The sequence below is a fragment of the Lactuca serriola genome, chromosome 7 (assembly GCF_051521515.1).
Source record: "Lactuca serriola cultivar US96UC23 chromosome 7, Lser_US96UC23_V15, whole genome shotgun sequence".
Lineage (NCBI taxonomy): Eukaryota > Viridiplantae > Streptophyta > Magnoliopsida > Asterales > Asteraceae > Lactuca > Lactuca serriola.
The window spans coordinates 154,591,951-154,611,606 of NC_136414.1; the positions used below are offsets into that span (position 1 = coordinate 154,591,951).

General features: G+C 33.9%; 1 protein-coding gene across 1 annotated transcript; it reads left to right on the forward strand.

Moving 5' to 3' along the window:
* Positions 1-11,614: 11,614 nt before the first annotated feature.
* LOC145064469 (uncharacterized) lies at positions 11,615-13,821 on the forward strand. Its single transcript, XM_079011915.1, has 6 exons — positions 11,615-11,705; positions 11,980-12,357; positions 12,436-12,449; positions 12,536-12,751; positions 12,848-12,909; positions 13,746-13,821. The coding sequence occupies exons 1-6, from the start codon at positions 11,615-11,617 to the stop codon at positions 13,819-13,821; spliced, it is 837 nt and encodes a 278-aa protein (XP_078868041.1).
* Positions 13,822-19,656: the final 5,835 nt, after the last annotated feature.

Here is a 19,656-nt window from a genome sequence, read left to right on the forward strand (position 1 = left end):
TTTGGATTGTTTAAAGTGTTTATCAATTGACCATTTATTGTTATATATCATTTATACATATTAGTTTTACTTTGGTATTACCATTACACATATAAGAAAAACATCAACACAACACGTACCGTTTCATTTAACATAAGTTTAATAGACATAAACTACTTCATTTCATACACCACAAATCGCATACATAAGTCAGGGAAATCCAACATCAAAATTTCCATCATTGGGATTGCATCAATATATAAAGAATTGCCCCTAAAATACCCTACCACTCCAATTTTTAAAAGTATAAAAGAAGAAAAACAACCAGATGACTATCAGGAGCCACCTCCACATCCTTGCTTGATTACACATCACGTTAAGAGAGCATAAAAGTCTACAAATGACTACAACTGACCTGGAGCACATTGGTGGGCCACACCATCTGATAAACCTGCAATTAGAACCATTCCTCGAGCATCACCAGAACCTCCTTCTTAGGTTTAAAATCGTTCATGACGTCACCATTCTTTCCGGGTGGCCACAGATACAAAACACCATTTTTTTTAAATAAGAGTATGTGTACAAGAAAGATGAAGAAGAATATGAAGGTAGGTTAAATCCTTAGGGTTTAAAATGAGGATGGGTGAAGGGAGGGGGTGAAGACGCCCATTTCTTTTATCAGAGGATAGAGGTGACACACGTAAAAGGTCAAAAATGCCCTCTAAGAAGGTCCACGTGTGCCTCTCTAACGGAACTAGGTTGACGACATTAAAGCCAAGGACCAACCGTGTAGGCTTTAGAAACGTTAGGGACCACCGATGTAACCCTAATAAAATATATCCTTAACTTACCACTTTTCGCAAACCATAGGGACCATTTTTGAAATTTAGTCTAAAATCTATTTACATTGTGTTAGATATACAACTATCCAGAGTAAGGTTTTTGTTAATTTTACACCTAAATTGTAACACTCATAAAAATTGCACCAATTTAAAACATTTTAATTCCTTCAAAATCCATTAAACTATTACAACTTGTTTAAAAGAGTTTAAACATCAGAGTATCCCTAGAACCAAATCACAAAAATCATGAAGTATGAGGAGTGGTACAATCACGCCTTCGCCTTGCCACGATCTCCTGAAGTACCTGAAACCAAAACACTACAACTATAAGCCCGAAAGCTTAGTGGGTTACCCCCAAAATACCAACAACATATAACCATACTCATATCTTATCACAATACAGAACAACCATGCATATCGAGTCTACAGTGTGACTGGTCCGCCCGCACCGGGCTTTCAATCCACCTGGTCCACTCTCTGAGTCTAGTCATGTATATCGAGTCTACAGTGTGATTGGTCAGCCCATATCGGGCCTTCAATCCACCTGGTCCACTCTCAAAGTCTACAGTATGACTGGTCCGCCCTCACCGGGCCTTCAGTTGGCCTGGTCCACTCTCCGAGCCTCGGCACGTCTGGACCGCCCTCTTGGGGCTTTAGCCTATCCGTACCACTCGCTGGGCCTTCGGTCTATCAGGTCCGCCCTGGGTGTGTTAGCCTACAACACAAAGCAGGACCTGCCTCAACCCAACTCCAGCCAAAAACCATGTGCACATAAAACAGTTAATCACATAAAGATCCTCAGCCAAACAAACGAATCTATCAGATCATGCAACATAGCAACATCCTAACTAGGATACCGACCTAACTGGTCACTAACATAACATTACCCTACATACCAGGATATCGACCTTAACAAGGTCACTAACATAATACCATCCTAGAACCAGGATGTGGATCTAGCAACTCAAAAACATATAAAACAAATACCCGGATTCCCATCCGATAAAGGGCTGACCTTGGTGCTGTAGACCCTGTTGATATAGTGATGGTAACTCACCTTGCAACTGCCGAACCGAATCACGAAAGCACAAACTCGAAGCACTGCCTCCAACTTCAACACCTATAATCATCAATGATCTAATGAAATAAATATCCGAAAATGACCATAATACCCCTGAAGGTCAAACTGGTCAAAGTCCACCTTCCTGATTGACTCTACTCGCCGAGTCAACTCGTCGACTCGCCGAGTTCTCAAACTCAGAAAACTCCCACAGCACGACTCAACTCGCCGAGTCACCCCAAGACTCGTCGAGTCCAACGATCTCTGAGTTTTATCCTGTCTAACTCACTGAGTCGCCAACTGACTCACTAATCCGAGGCTTTAACCAAAAGAGGTTGGGGTCCTGCGACCAGACTCGCCGAGTCCAAGAACAGACTCGCCGAGTCCACGACAATCTTCAATAGACTCGTCGAGTTGTTCTTCCAACTTGTCGAGGTCATGCTCATCTTCATATGACTCGCCGAGTCCACCCATGCACTCGCCGAGTCACTACTCGACTTAATGCCTGGAACCCTGGCCCAACTCGCCGAGTCATCTCCCAGACTCGCCGAGTTCATACGTGCATTCTTATATTCGAAAGATACAGAGCTACTCCTTTGCTCCAATCAATGGATCTGGGTCCCTAGAGTGCATTAGCAACATAAAGTTGCTACCTTTACGTGCTTCATGCCCCATAATTTAAAAACCAAGCTAGAAAGGAAATTATCTCCTGGGGAATAGCTTTTACATAGCAACTAAAAGGGCTTTCTGCATAATTGATCCAAATAGAACTCATATCTGGAGTTTCAAATCCGGATCTAACTCATGTACCAAGATCTCATCACAATATTTCCTCACAAACCCTAAAACTCCATGAAAGATGGATCTAGAAAGGAGAAAGCCAAGGATAACGATTCATTACCTCCAAAACGACCTCCTACTAAAGAGTAATTCGAATCTCCACAAATCTCCTTGATCCAAGCTTCTTGACCTTCAAGATCTCTTCACCAAATCACTTATCTAAGCTCCAAATTGCTTCCAAGGGCTCTCACTCACGATTCTAGGGTTTCTGGATCTCAAAGGGGGCTAAGGGAGCTGAGGGGAGGACATTAAGTCCTTTAAATAGGGTGCAAACCCGAAGATTAGGGTTTTCCTCGTCCAGCACTGACTCGTCGAGTCAGTTCACTTAACCACGTGCCTGACACCCGCTTCGACTCGACGAGTCAAGAGACCTACTCGCCGAGTCCCTTCCTTTATTTTCACTTAGCACTCTTCAACTCCTTGCTTCTGAACTTGGGATGTTACACAAATATTTATTACAAAATATTAATTTAAATATATAATTTTATTCTAACTAAGTATTTTACATAAGGGATCATGCTATTTTTTATATGTCTCCATAATTTCGGGTTACTTTAAAGTAAAACTCGCAAGAAAATCATTAAATTTGAACCTTTGTTTTTCTTTCACATTTTTACTTTAAGTATTTTTATTTTCAAATTTACATTCATAACTATTTTGCAATTTGTTAACTTCACTCATTAATTTTTTTGGTTCATGCTGTTTGGGACATTTTTTTTGTTGTTGTGGCACTCTCTACTCTCCAACTTTGTCTCTTCTTGGCTATTTTGATGCAAACTAGGCTCGTTGTCTTGAAACTATATGTCCAACCAATGGTTATACCATCTTTCTATGTGGAAATATGATTTCCTTGAGTACCACCAAGCAACCAATCATTTCTAGCTCAAGCTATATAGTGTTATGGCCAACATTAAACTGAAATTATATGGGTTACTCATTTCTTATCTGAACTTCATGTGTCACCTAATTGTCAGATCATCTTAAGTGATAATCGTATTGCACTTTTTCTTAGCCAAAATCTCATATACAATGAACATGCTAAACACATTAATATTAATTATCACTTTGGGTGTGAACTTGGGTGTGAACTTATTTCTTCTAGCAAGTTTTATACTGGGTTTGTGACAATCGAACTTTGATTGGCAAACATCTTCAATGAAAGTCACCCATCACCTCTATTTGCACACTTTTAGGACAAACTAAAATCCTGTCCGCCCCCATATCTCATTGGAGGATAAGGGGTTATTAAGGATATGTCTTAGTAATATTAATTTTTATATAAAATTGGGATATTGTTGTATTCATAATGAAATGTTATCTGGAATATATTGGGATTTTTATCAAACCTTACACCTAGGCTCTTCACGATCGACACTAGGAATGAACTTTTGAACCGAAAAGTGTTAGATAATTATGGGACCACATCATATAAATACGTAATGTTACATTAAATCCAGTTATTATGGTAAGAATATAAATTGTTGATGGACCGATTTATAGAATATTTACTTACCTTGTGGGTTGAGTTCCCGGTTTGACTCAAGTTCCTCAAGATCCATTCCATCTCTCACATTAGGGTTTATATCCATCTATAAATACATGTGATGAGGAGAAAATCAATACAGACGAAGCACACATGAAAATTTGTTTAGGGTTTGTTGATGGATTTTAGAGAGAGCTCTTGAGATCAACCGGAAAACCCAACCCTAGTTATTCAGATCCGAAGATCATAATGAAATCAGGCATGTAATCGTTCTTTCATGTTGAAGTTTTCTTATAATCATATTCGAGACTAAAGATCCAAAGTTAATGCGAATATTAATCGACCCAAAGGTAGGTTAATATTTGGCCGGATAAAAACATGTTTGATGATAAATATGCTACAATTTTTTAGGTTACATGTCATTAATAAGTCAATCCAAAGAGGGGCTTATTAATTGACATGATATATTGTCAATTCTTATTATCAAAATTTATATTTTATGTGTTTATTAATGCACGTATTACCCGACCCAAATGTAGACTGATATTTGGCTAAATAAACATATATGTGGTGATAAACATGTGATATTTTTTGGTTTCATGTGATTAATAAGTCAATCCAAAGAGGGGCTTGTTAATAGACATGATTTATTGTCAATGTTTATCCCTAAAACAAGTATATCTCTTGCTAGTTAGTATTACTATCCAAAGAATTGATATTAATGTTGCGTTGATACCTTGTAACGATGTAATAAATTGAATTTATTGATTACGGTTTATGGATTAATGAGCATAAAATAGATTTGCTTATGTTTGAATTATGGTATTATATCTACTAACATTGATCACATTTATGATTCATGTACTCAATGGGATTAAGTTTAAGGAATGGAATGAAGGCATCATGTTAGTTCTCAATTGCATGCATATTGACCTTGCATTTTGGATAGAGTAACATTCTTTGAGGATGTTGAGTTTGGGGGAGAAAACAAGGTTAACACGTTGTCCTTCAAGGAAGAATCAATCTTGATTCCTATTATTGCTTTCGATAGTATGTAGACTATGAATCAGTGATTGAAAATGTTATTCAATCTCCTATTTTGAATACACAAACTCAACAACATCAACTTTTAATATCTTATGCGTGGTACAACATTTTTCATCAATTTGTATCTCTTTTGGGTTTAAGGTAAATACAGTAGATGATTTTGTGTATTATAAATTAAGTGGGAGTAAATTTATCTTTCTGGTTTTGGGCAGATATCTACGCAACTGAAGTTTGGATCATAAGAAAACAACCAAATGGATTTATATATATATATATATATATATATATATATATATATATATATATATATATATATATATATATATATATATATATATATATATATATATATATAACAAAAGGCTATATGCTCAACTATAGGCAATTCAGATGTTTTGGAGATCATTTTATTAAGAATATGATTTTATTAGATGTCAAAATGGTTACTGATCCATAACAGTGTTGGATTAGTGTCTAAGTCCATAACTATTTTGGTATGTACTTGACCCGATGGTGCATGATCCTTTTGGGTTGCCTTCACCAAAGCAACTTGATTGGAGAAATAAATAAAGAGAGAGAGGTTATTATAATTTATTAATATGTTATAAGAATAATATATTAAAGGAGAAATCATATTTGTTTAATTAATATTGGTCAATAATTAATTAAGAATTAATTTTGTGATCAAGTGTAATTAATTAAACTAGAGGGGCTGAATTGTAATTATGTGATAGTTACAAAATAAGGTAAGGATTATCTTATATATATGGTGAACAAATTTGAGGTGTAAATCCCTTAGAATTCGAGTATGATAAGGATTCAATGATTATCTTATTGGTTGCTTAATGGATAATCAACTAGATAAGGATAATGACTGAAACCCTATCTCTACACCTATATAAACAACCCCAAGGTCATGAATTCGTGTAACCCTTCCCAAGAGGTCCTAAGGACGAATTCTAACCTCCCTCCTCTCTCTTTATACCTTCTCCACTTGCTTATGGTGTTTGTAAGCCATTAGAGGAGTGATACTTGTGACTCTCAGCTTTCCAAGGTCAATTCAAGGAGGAATTGGATTGTTATTGCTATATAACAATCAAGGTATGTTCTTAAACCTATTTACATGTGAATTCTGATTTCCATATGCTAGAATTAGGGTTCAAAGTCTTGGATTCAAAGTATGTACAATAGAGAAACCTAGATCCAAGCTTTAGGGTTTGTATGAGCACATAGGATGTCTTATGACCAAAAACCCATCAAACAGGATACTTTTACATTTTAGCATGATGAGTCATTTCATGGAATAGACTTCGGTAGCTGCTTCCATAATGGCAGCATAATTTGTAGCATGAAATATGGTTGCGGAAATTTGTCACGAGGCTACACATTATTAGTATTGAAAGACCACTAAAGTTGTGATAATAAGTCAACAATGTTATATTTCAATAACAGAAGTTCTATTAAGTCAAAGTATATTGACATCAAGTTTCCTTCTGTTAATATAATAGTGCAAAATGGAAATATATATAGCACATATGAACAAAATCCATAAAAGCGGATCCGCTCATAAAGGGAACACCTCCCTAGGTCTTTCATGAGCATACTACATATGTTGGTGTGATATTTGGTTTTAGTAGGAGTTTTATAGTGCTTTATGTTTTGTTTAAGAACAATTATGTTTTCTGTACAGAATTAATAATTCGGTTAACTCCATTATTAGTTGCACTTATTTGAAATTTTATCTCACTTCAGTCTAAAGAGGAACTCGTTTGAAATCTATTTAGATTTTAAAACCACACATCATACTTAATCTATGTCGTTAGTTATATATGTATATGTGACCATTGATAGGTTTAGTTACGTAAATTGTAACGAAGACCGCTTTGATCCTATAGTATTATGATTAGTGGACGAGATTGTTTAAGGGTACCAATATTATGATAACATTCATTAAAGCGCTTATACAGTTATACATACATTTATATATTTTTGGTCCAGTGGGAGATTCTTAGATAATTATGGGACCACATCATATAAATATGTAATGTTATCATAAAATCCAGTTATTATGGTAAGAATATAAATCGTTGATGGACCGGTTAATAGAATATTTACTTACCTTGTGGGTTGAGTTCCCGGTTTGACTCAAGATCCTCAAGATCACTTCCATCTCTCACATTAGGGTTTATATCCATCCATAAATACATGTGATGAGGAGCAAATCAATACACATGAAACACACATGAAAATTCATTTAGGGTTTGCTGATGGATTTTAGAGAGAGCTCTTGAGATCAACTTAAAAACCCAACCCTAGTTATTCAGATCCAAAGATCATAATGAAATCAGGTATGTAATCATTCTTTCATGTTTAAGCAGTGGCGTAGGTAGCAAGACATTAGGTAGGTCCTAGGACCTACCCTTTTTTTATTAATTACCATATATATATATATATATATATATATATATATATATATATATATATATATAAGGAACCACCTTATTTGGAGAATAAGACCTACCTAATTATTTTTGAGGAAAAAAAACCACATGAACAACCCATATCTTATATATTTAATGTCACACCCCCAAAACCGATGAACGGCGGAAACGTTCTGGGGTGGAGGACGTCATGTACAGTATCACAACAATGCAAGTAGTAAACAAGCAACAACATCATCCATTGCATTAATAATATAATTTCATAAAAGTGTGTTCTGTCAAGTGATATAGACACCAAAAACATACTTCAAAAATAAAAGAGGAGTCTTGAACGAGCTCCGTCTTCTCAAAACCTGGCTCCGGTACCTGTCTACTGGAAACCTGAGAATACAAGTTATTTTGAAAGAGTTTATCAGCTTTAGAGCTGGTGAGTTCATAAGTATATTAGTGTCTGTGTTTGTATGAAAGCATTTGTAAGAAGTTTTGTAAGATGTATTGTGTATGTTTGTAAAAGTTTTGTAAATTTTGTATTTGATTGAACTCTCCTAGAAAACCCTATATTTTCTACTAAAAGTAGCCTTCTACCAAGGCATCTAGTATTTGTGTGTGTGTCTCATGTAAGAGTGTGTATTTTCCCAATCCGACTATCATTAACCAAAAATATAGTTTTTACATTACCGTGCATCGTGTGCATGTTCACGAAGTGAATGTAATGGGAAAATATTATAGTACTGTAGTGTTGTATTAAGTAACTACTGCTGTACTAACTACCTTAAGCAATTGTAATTTTTAAGGTAACATGTGATCGGCCTGTATCTTGCTACCGACTCAATAGTAAAACGACAATGTAAGATGCCGTAAAAATGACGTTTGGCACCCGTAGACTTGCAAGTCCCACTGTAGCGAGCAACAAGGTGTAGGATAGTCAATCCAGTATAGATCTATACACAAACTCATACGCTCCCCAATGAAGGAGATTCTGATACAAAAACAGTCATGGCAGGTAGTGTCATGCCCTGCTTAATGGCTCACATAAATGTGTTAATGTATATGTAATGTATATGCGTGCTAGTTGTTCTGTGTGATCTTTCTCTGTCTAGCCTGTATGTTTGTTTCTCGTCATAGTGTCTATTGTTTGTTTCTCATCATATTGTTAACATGTTTGTATTCCCTTGCTACCCAAGGGCATTGTATCTCTTGACTCATGTATGAACTGACTCATTGTAGGTTTCATTGTTCTAGTAATAGTATTAGTATCTTCCTAAACTACTCCTATAGTAGTTTACTAGCAATGTATGATCATGTTTGTGTACCCTTGCTACCCAAAGGTATAGAACTGATTGAAGGAACTTTTATGACTATATATGTATACATGTTATACAACTAATATTTAAACAACCTTCGGACGGATAACTGATGCCCTAAAGCCACATCCAAACAAGGAAAAGGAATTAAAGCGAGTTGGCATTCCTAAGTATTTTAAACATTGCTTATATAACTATACATACATAGACATGCATTTGACAATATATAAGTATGAAAAAGTTTAAGTAAGAGTATTTGATAAGTAAAAGAGTTTGTAAAACAGTTTGAAACAAAACAGTGTTATAAACAGTTTGAACAGTAAGAAAATCACTGGTTTTGTAGTTATTAATCACATGTGATTGATGTAATAACTATAAGTATTCAACTTGTATCCCCCCCCCATAAAAGCATTTAAAAACATATAAATCATTGATTAGGGGTATGAACTCACCTGTAGTGAGTGGTTATGATGAAAATGTTGGATCAGTTGCTAAGTGTCAAGTGGTGACTTGAGTACACACGCGAATCCTATTTAGCATATATTGATACATATATGAATATAATTAGTGTTATGAACAACTAATTATTGAATTAGGTCCACCTTAGGGACTAGTAAACACTTATATTGAAGTGTTACAACCATATATGATTGTATGGAGGGTTATAAGGCTATACAAGAGAGTGTATGGCCAAAATACACACTATATGTGTGTGTGGCCAGGTGTGCTGCCAGCACGTGTGTGCGGCCAGAAGGCGTGTGCTGCCAGAAAACATGGTGTTCTTAGTGAAAGATGTTACCTTTCCGGATGATACTTGAGAGGATTTTCGGGTCCTTGCTTTGTAGAAGTGTAAGAAATGGTCAAAATGACCAAGGATAGTATATATAGGAGGGTGAGTGCGGCTGGAGGGGTGTGTGGTTGGCCTGTGTGCGGCTGGCTGGCCACACACACCTGGTTTGGTGTGTTTGGCCTGATTTTTCGATGCTACACCCAATCTAACCCATCCTCCGACACGTATCTCAATTATACTAAGCTTTAAGCACTCTTTTAGACCCAAAACTTCATTATAAAATAGCAAAACGAAGGTAACTTTAATAAAAATGAAGAATGTAAGCTAGAAATTTCGGGTTGTCACATTTAACAGCCTAATGTATAGCCCAATCTAAATATCCAATAACCAATGAATTAAAAAAATAGGAAAGGGAAAAAGGAACGTCGCATACTGACGTACGATACTCTCGTTCTCGCAGGGGAAGAAAAACGTAGAAACGCTGCATCAATTGACAATCGTCATTACTGCGATCGTCGATCGTTCCTGCTCCAATCATCATCCGGCCAGGCCACCGCCCACCGACTAGCACTCCAGCCCAGCAGCCCACCGTCCGTCCCCTATGGCCATGTTTCTTTAATCTTGATTAGATTACATTTTTGAGAATTTGAGGTTTGTAAGTTTGTTACAATTTCTGAATTATTGCTGTTCAAAACCCTTTGTAGCACTAGTTTGTATGATTATCAGTTTCATTCACTTGACTTATTGATCAGATTACAGTTTTGAGAATTTGATGTTTGTAAGTTTGTTACAATTTCCAAATTCTTGCTGTTGAAAACCCTTTGTAACACTAGTTTGTATGATTATAAGTTTCATTCACTTGACTTATTGACTTGGAGTAACTTTGAGGTCAAGCATTATACAATTACAACTAAAGCTACTTAATAGTTATAGAGTTGAATATCTTTATCATAAGAATTACAGTTCTACAGGATATGTTTATTCACCACCTTGTATACAATCGCTAGAGATACTCCAGCAGTGAAAAGGAACATAGGCATGACAAAATCTGCTAAGTTTAAGCCATTTCATGGGGACTATTGTCTATTGATCACTAAATTTCATAATTTATTTAGTTGTTTTGTTGTTATTGTCTATTTGATATAAGAACATTGTTTAATTGTTATTGTCTTGATTTTATGATTTTTCTATTTGATAACACAATATTGATATTTGATAATGGTAATTATTTTGATAATTTTATAACATTTAATTTTTATAATTCAATTTCAGTATCAAGATACAAGAATGTTTTTGCATAAGTTTTATAAAAAGAAAGAAGATAATGAACAACAACAAAAGTATACGAAGGTTGATTTAAACTCACTACCTGTTGATCCATTTGAACGACTAAGTATAGATTTTTATCATGTAAACCAAAGAGATGAAATTAGAAGAGTGTACTTGCAAAAAGGGCCTTTCCAACCTCTAAATCATAAGTTTCCACCACGTGATTTTGGAGGTAAACATCGAAGATTTATTCAATCTTGGTTTGATGATAATAAATATTGGTTAGAATATAGTATAAAAGAGGATGCTACATTCTGTTTATATTGTTATCTATTCAAATCAAGTATACCAAATCAAGGTGGATCAGATCATTTTGTGAAATCTGGATTCAAAGCTTGGAATATGAAATCAGGAATAGATAAACACAAAGAAGGAACTCCACACACTATTGATGTCCAAAAGTGTCAAAGTTTGATGAACCAAAGACAACCAAAGACAATCCATCACGTATGCTTTTGAGAAACAAACTTCTTTACAAGAAAAAGAATATCAGACTCGCATGAATGCTTCAATTGAGGGTGTTAGGTTCCTACTCCGACAAGGGTTAGCATTCCGTGGTCATAACGAGAAGGAAGACTCAGATAATAAAGGTAACTTTCTAGAACTATGACAATGATTAGCCGATCGATGTGATGTTGTAGAACGTGTTGTTTTAAAGAATGCCCCAAAAAATGCTCAAATGAAATGCGGTGAAATCCAGAAAGATATTGTGCAAGCATGTTTACATGTAACTTTAATTGTTATTACAGGAGATCTTGGAAATGACTTTTTTTGCAATTTTAGTAGATGAGTCACGTGATGTGTCATGTAAAGAATAAATGGCATTGGTTTTGTAATTTGTTAATAGAAAAGGTGAAATTGTAGAAAGGTTTGTTGGCCTTAGAAATGTTAATGACACTTCAACTTTATCACTAAAGGCTACCATTTATGATATGCTTTCAAAATGGAATTTGAGTCCTACTAGGATTAGAGGACGAGGGTATGATAGAGCCAGTAACATGAGTGGTGCATTTAATGGATTGAAGACTTTGATTATGAATGAAATAAAATCTGCACGCTTTGTTCATTGTTTTGCTCACCAATTACAGTTAGACCTAGTGTTTGTTGCAAAGAATCACATAACGGTTAATGATTTCTTTGATATGGTTTCTCGGTTGTTGAATATTTATGGATCTTCTTACAAACGACGAGATAAGTTAAGAAAAAAACAAGCAGATAAAGTTATGGCAACATTGGCTGAAGGTATGCTTTATGTAGTTTAGTTTCAGTTCTTTATGTTAATTGTTCAACTAATTCTATTTTTATGTGGTATATTTCAAGTGAGCTTGAGAGTGGTACTGGTTTGAATCAAGAACTCAATATTAAACGACCCTCTGATACTCGATGGGGTTCTCATTTTGCATTTTTATTAAATATCCAGACCATATATGCTTCCATTTGTGATGTACTTGAAGACCTTTGTAAATTTGATACTGATCGTGATCGTAAGGCTGAAGCAATTCGCATCTTAAAGTTGTTAAAATCGTTTGATTTTGTGTTTTGTCTACATTTGATGGTTGATATCTTGGGAGTTACAAATCATTTAAATACAATACTACAAAGAAAAGACCAAGATATCGTAAATGCCATGAATCAAGTAAGTAGCTCAAAAAAAAAACAATTCAATAAATTATGGATATAGGATGAGAACCACTTTTAGAGAAAATTACTTTGTTTTGTGTTAAAAATGAAGTTGAAGTCGTGGATATGGAAGATGCATATTATAATGGATATAGTCGTCGAAGAGGTCCACAGGTTAGTAATGTTTGTTACTACCAACTACCACATTGATTTATCAATTTATTGTCTTTTATCATTATATATATATATATATATATATATATATATATATATATATATATATATATATATATATATATATATATATATATATTAAAGGTTTAACAATTTGCACCACTATCAAGTTGATGTGTTTAAGGAGGTGATTGATATGCAACTTCAAGAGTTGAACCATCGCTTTAATGAAGTAGACACAAATTTACTTCTTTGTATTGCTTGTTTGTGCCCTAGTGAATCTTTCAAAGCCTTTGATTTAGATAAAATAATGAAGATGGCTACACTTTATCCGGAAGAGTTTCCAATAGATTATGATTTTTGAGTTCTTGAAGTGGAACTTGGAAATTACATTAAAGATGTGCAAGAAGATGAACGATTTAATGATTTAAAGAACATTGAAGACCTTGACAAAAAGATGGTCGAAGAAAAGAAACATATAATATTTCCTAAGATTTATCTTCTTGTAAGACTTGCATTGATCTTACCCGTAGCAACACCAAGTGTGGAACGCACATTTTCAGCAATGAAGTTGATAAAGACTGATATACGCAACAAAACGAGTGATCAATTTTTTAGTGATAGTTTAGTGTCGTATGTTGAAAAAAATATTTTAAAATGTATCAGTAACAACCCAATTGTGAAAATGTTTCAAGATATAAGACCTCGTAGGGTTCGGTTGTAAGAACTTTATTATAACTTTTGAAACGATGTTTAAATATTTTAGACATACAACCCGACCCGCTACCGTTAGTATTTTTTACTCTTTCAAAAATTTTAATTTTAATTTACATAAGGAACCACGTTGCTTTTGGTTCTAGATTCGCCACTGTGTTTAAGTTTCTTATAATCATATTCGAGATTAAAGATTAAAGATCCAAAGTTATGCTTCCGCGTTTTATGTTTTGGTTATGAAATTTACCAACAAAAAGTTGAAGCGAAACCAGAACCAGTTAATGGTATTCAGTTCGGTTCCATGTAACCTTAATTCATCATTTTCGATTTTTGTTCTTTCGGTTTCGGTTCCCAAAGCTTTCTTAGATAACACACTTTCCTAGTATAATTGAATCGTAACCGGAACTGATTAGTGGTATTCGGTCTGATTCTTAGTTCCATATTTACTCCTTAATCGATTTTCATAATTCTTTCGGTTCCAATCCAGTTCCTAGCCGATTCACATCCCTAATCGACACACATGTCATATAAATTAGATTTATGTCCGAATGGTCTTACTACAAGTTGACTTATATATTTAGAATTATAATATGAACACTATGAAATATGTTTTTATTTGGATGTTAACTACGTACAGGTTCATTTTTTGCCATTGCATGTTGTCGAACTCCTTCATCCTGCTTCTATATCAAAAACACACTACCCTTGAAAAACGAAATTAGGTATTTTGGATCCTATATTCGTTTATCTGTATGGGGTTGTGAGGTTTACATAGGCACACATTAATTACTACTTCAACATGACATTGTTCGATACTCCACAATTTTTGTATGTTTTTTTCGCAACATATGACGAACAAGATTTACTAAGCATTGTATTCGGCCTTTTGGGTTTTCATTTTCTTAATTTTACCTACAAGATAATAATAATAATAATAATAATAATAATAATAATAATAATAATAATAATAATCGATTTCCAGCATGTCATGTCCAGCCAACATGGCACATGCATACCCCACCTTCACATCTAATGTGGTCCATAACCTATGCATGCATGTGTGATGCGCACCATTATTCCATGGTACATCCCCACATCCACCATCATGTTTCAAAATTACTTCCAAATTCCAAAAACACAAATCTTAGAATAATATTTCTAATCATTATATTCTATAATAAGTATACCATATATAAAAGAAAAGTTTAATTGATACGTATGCATAAAATAAATATACAAAAGTTTACAAATACAATGTTATCTTTTATGCATCTTTGGTAATTTTTGTGCATATGATTTAAACTAAATAATAAAAACTAATCGGTTAGATTACTCCTTTTTTGTATATAAATAAATAGTTAAATATCAAATAATAAAGTTTTATTGATATTATATTAATAAAAAGAATTATGAAAGACATTACCTATGAGAATATTATATGTATGATTTTCATTTTGTGCATATTAAGATTTTATGGTATCAAATCGCGTTTATATCTATGCCGGTTTGATCCGTTCATTTCAAAACGAATCACCTTTCAAATTTATTCGTAGATGACGACTATATACCACTTTTTGTGCTTTTGAGGATCATGATTCAAGATTTGTGTCAATTTTTTTATATTAAAATGATTTTCACAAGTATAAGTTTATATGATATGGATAATTAGTTCGGCATCTTAACTTTTTTATGGCAATAAGGTGATGTTGCTACTTTTACGACATGTATTTTTTGATAATTTTCAAGTTAACTTATTATACCAAACATATAATTAATCATTACAAAAAAAATTATATAATATATATTGAAATATAGCCGAAAATTGTTGAAGTGGCTATTTCTTTGAATTTTAATTATACAATAACAATTGTTATAACACAAGGTATAATATTTTTTTATATATCCACTTTATTTTTCAGGATATATATAATCCTACTCTTGATTATTCTATATATTTTGTAAATAGTAGAGCATTTTGTGTATTTAGTTCATGATAAGATAGAGCTATATAACGAATTTGTATATATTAAATTGTTTCGTAATACCCTTTTAAGTCAATACGAAAAGATTCTCCTCCCACCCAGTCTACACCCACAGGCCACATCCACACAAGGGTTCCACTATGAGTGGCCATCAATTTTTTATGCAAATGTATGTGCAAAAAGGCAATATTTATTGGCTTCTTTATGAAAAAATATATATTATCTCGGGCTCTACTTGACAATATTGAAAGTTTTTCCAACACTTTCACTTCTCTACTAATAAATACTTTTAGAATTTTACTATTTGATTTGATTTGATTGAGTTTGGTTAAGGATTGGTTGTATAACGTGAATATCTTGAATTTAGACTTTAGGGCAAATGTTATATTAGTCCATTAAATTTTTTGTGTTTGTTTTAAAAGATCACTAAACTATTTTTTTTGCACATTAAAGTAATAAACTCTCATTTCCATGTTTTAAAATACCCTTTTCTTACCTGCAATCGGATTCAAAGGTAATATACATGTCAGGAAGGATTTGACTGGGGTAAATGTCATATTAACCCAACGAACTTTTCACGTTTGTCCGATTTAGTTACCAAAGTTATTTTTCTGCGCAATAGGTCAAACACTGAATGGATTCAATCACACCCCCAAATCCCACACAAAAGAGCCAGAGATAGAGAGTCAACCGACATTTGCTTTCAATCATGGCTCCGGATCTCACCTCTAACTCATTTCTCTCCTTGCCACTACACCTCACACCAGTCTCGCTTCACTCAAAAATCCTAGGAGATTAATCGTAAGTGTGAAGAAATCCGATGTATCTTCTGCCGGAGAAGGTGAAACCGAGAATCAATTTCGGTTCAATTTCGACTTCGGGAAGGTTTCTGAAACCGGCCTCTTGCCCCATTGGTAGCTCAACTCCCGATTTGGCCTTGCCTGAAGATGGACCCATCGAACTCCCTTTCTCTATACCTTCATTTATCTCCACCGACGATGACCCTACCACTCTCCAAGTTGCCACCAACGTTCTCCTCACCGACACCGACACCATCTCCATCTTCCTCTTTCGCTCCATCCGTCCTCGTGCAAAGCTAGCCAAAGAACTGGTTCATGTTCTCTCTCTCTCTCTCTCTCTCTCTATCACAGGAGTTTGATTTGTATAAACCGTAATTATGATTCGCAACTGAACCTATTGCAATTATATGCGAGTATTAGCAATGATTGAGTTGAGAATTTTGTCTATGGACTAGAAATTTAGGTCTAAGAGAACATAAACTAAAAAGACGTTGAAGGAGGAGGCACTTGAGAGTTTGAAAGCAATGACTTCGGTTGAGGCAAATGCTCATCCGTTACCTCTTCAGGCGTTTCTGGGAGGTTTGTCTGTTGGAATTATTGCAATTATTCTGTATAAATTCACCACCACCATTGAAGCTTCTCTGAATCGTCAAACCATTTATGATAAAATCATCCCCAATTCTTAATTTTTAATTCCAAATTCAAATGAGAGTCAAACCCAAATGCGTGTGATTAAAGGAAAGAACGAAGAATGCAATTAGATGTGTAGAGAGGAAAGGAAAGAAGGAGATAATGACTTTGAGGTGACGTAGATCGGAGTAAAATGGCAAGTCATACTGGGCAACCTATAAAATCAGGTAAAATGGTGTAATTAACAGGTTACCAACAAGTTTAGTGACCTATTGCGTAGAAAAATAACTTTGGTGACTAAATCGGACAAACATGAAAAGTTCATCTCAAACCCTTAAATTTTTACCCCATTTTACCCCAAAAAGTATATATTCTATTTTTCTAACTTATATAAATTGTCAAACATACATCTTCTATTAATTTGGTTTTAACAAATATATAGTCTATATTTTTTTCATTACAATAATATTAAATAAATAAGATTATATTTATAATACGTAATTATAAGCCTTTGTAAAATACGTTATTGGGTTTTAAAATTTCAATATGTATTTAAATTTTAATATGAATTTGTTAAACAGAAAACAAACTTTATATTTATAATTAATTAATATAATTTAATATATAACACAGTATTATAAGTATTAAATATTACATTTAAATAACAATTAGTAGATAAAAACCCAGAAATGTATAAATATATAAAACGAGAGAGTAAAACTGACAACTCAAAGTTCATCCTCATTTTGGGGCGAAATGAATAGTATAACACCAAATATGGTGTTATACTATTCATTTTCCTCAAAATTGGGGAATAAATGGAGTAGGATTGGAGAGGAATAGGGGAAAAATAAGGAAAATAATAGAGAATAAGAGTGAGTTGAAGATACTCTAAGAGTATAATAAATTTATTGTCTGTTACAAAATCATTTTAAAAATAATTGTACAATTATTTTTAAAGATAGAATATGTTTTAACAAAACAAAAGTCTCATATAGACATTGTTTAAAGAAAGTAAATATTAAATCAAAGCATGAGTGATGTGCTTAATTATGATCATATACGATATATAGAAATAAATGTCTCTAGCTAACTTTATGCTTGTACTTATAAGTCATTTTGTTTCTCACTAGCTTCCTCGCTTTATACGTTCGTACTATTTATATGATTAAATATCAAAATAGTATGTATGATGGAACTTTCGTTTTGTTAAAAAGAGGTTATGTTGTGAATCATTATCATATCTTTAAAGATAAAATATATTTTCAAAAAACCAAAGTCCCATAAAAATAAATGCACCATCATGATTTATGCAACACTAAGGTGTTTGGATTAGTTTTTTAGCTTATTGCTTATAGCTTATTTGTGGTGGGAATAAGCAATAAGCATGAGGAGGGATGCTTATTAAAATTACTTATCTAGTTTAATAAGCTGGATTTTATCCAAACACTCAAATTAGCTTATTGTGAGAATAAATAATAAGCACCTCTTTTTTTCCTATCCAAAAACTCATACATATTGAATCACTTATTGGTTTTATAGTCTACTATTAAAGACCTTAGGACGAGACCTTATCGGTTGAGATGCAAAATTACACACGTGAGATTTAAAGTTTAAATCACGACACATCCAAATTATTGATAATATTTCATAATTAATCTCTCAGGTAAGCCTTAAAACAGGTTGAAATTGTTATTTTAGACAAAGTCATTTAACTTTTTGTTTAAAGCAACAGTTGAAGACTCACATGTGTTAAGCCATTTTTTAGACTAAATTACACGAATGGTCCATGTGGTTTAGTGTAATTTACGCGTTTGATCTCTAATTTATTTTTTAAATTCGGGCAATTCTTATAATTTGATTTTGTTGTGTGATTGGTCCTTGTTGCCGTTAAAAAGACTATTTTGTCCTTCTTACCATTAGTTTATCTTTTAATTATCATTTATGTTATGTTTATTAAAAAGAATTGATAAATAAATTTATATGCACACCTCATCATATTCATTCCCCCTTTAACTTTCTCCATTTGCTTTCCTCTCCATTAACCCTTTCCTCTTTACTAACCCACCCGACGTGCTCTCAGTCAAGAGCCAAATAGTTTCCCTGAAATTCCATCGACATTTATGTCCCCCTTTACCACCACCAACATATGTCGGCTGCTATGCCACCACCAAACGAACATCCTTCTCAGTTCCCCCTTCCCTTTTCTCATCTCTCTCCGGTGCCACCCCTCCTATTCAACTAAAATTGTTGTCGTTGCCAACCAAAGCCCGTCACCGACAACCTTTTCTTATCAAAACCTGCACGATGTGGTTGACCCTTTCCCCATTCTCCAGAAACCCGCCGCCAGATGGCGCAGAAACCCTTTCAAACATTCCATAGATGTTATCTGACGATTGTATTCAAGGGAAAGGTGACAATTGTATAAAGTCTAGAATCCAAAACCGAATTCGAGGAAACCTGAATCGTGCACGATATAGTGTTCGGTGAATTTTGTATGTTCACCTTTTTTTCCACAGTTCATGCTCAGACTCACATCCTCTAGCTTTTAGTTCATTGAGTTTTTTTTATTTGTAGTGTCGATTCAGAAGATTCAAAAGCTTGTTGATAGAAGGTTTCAT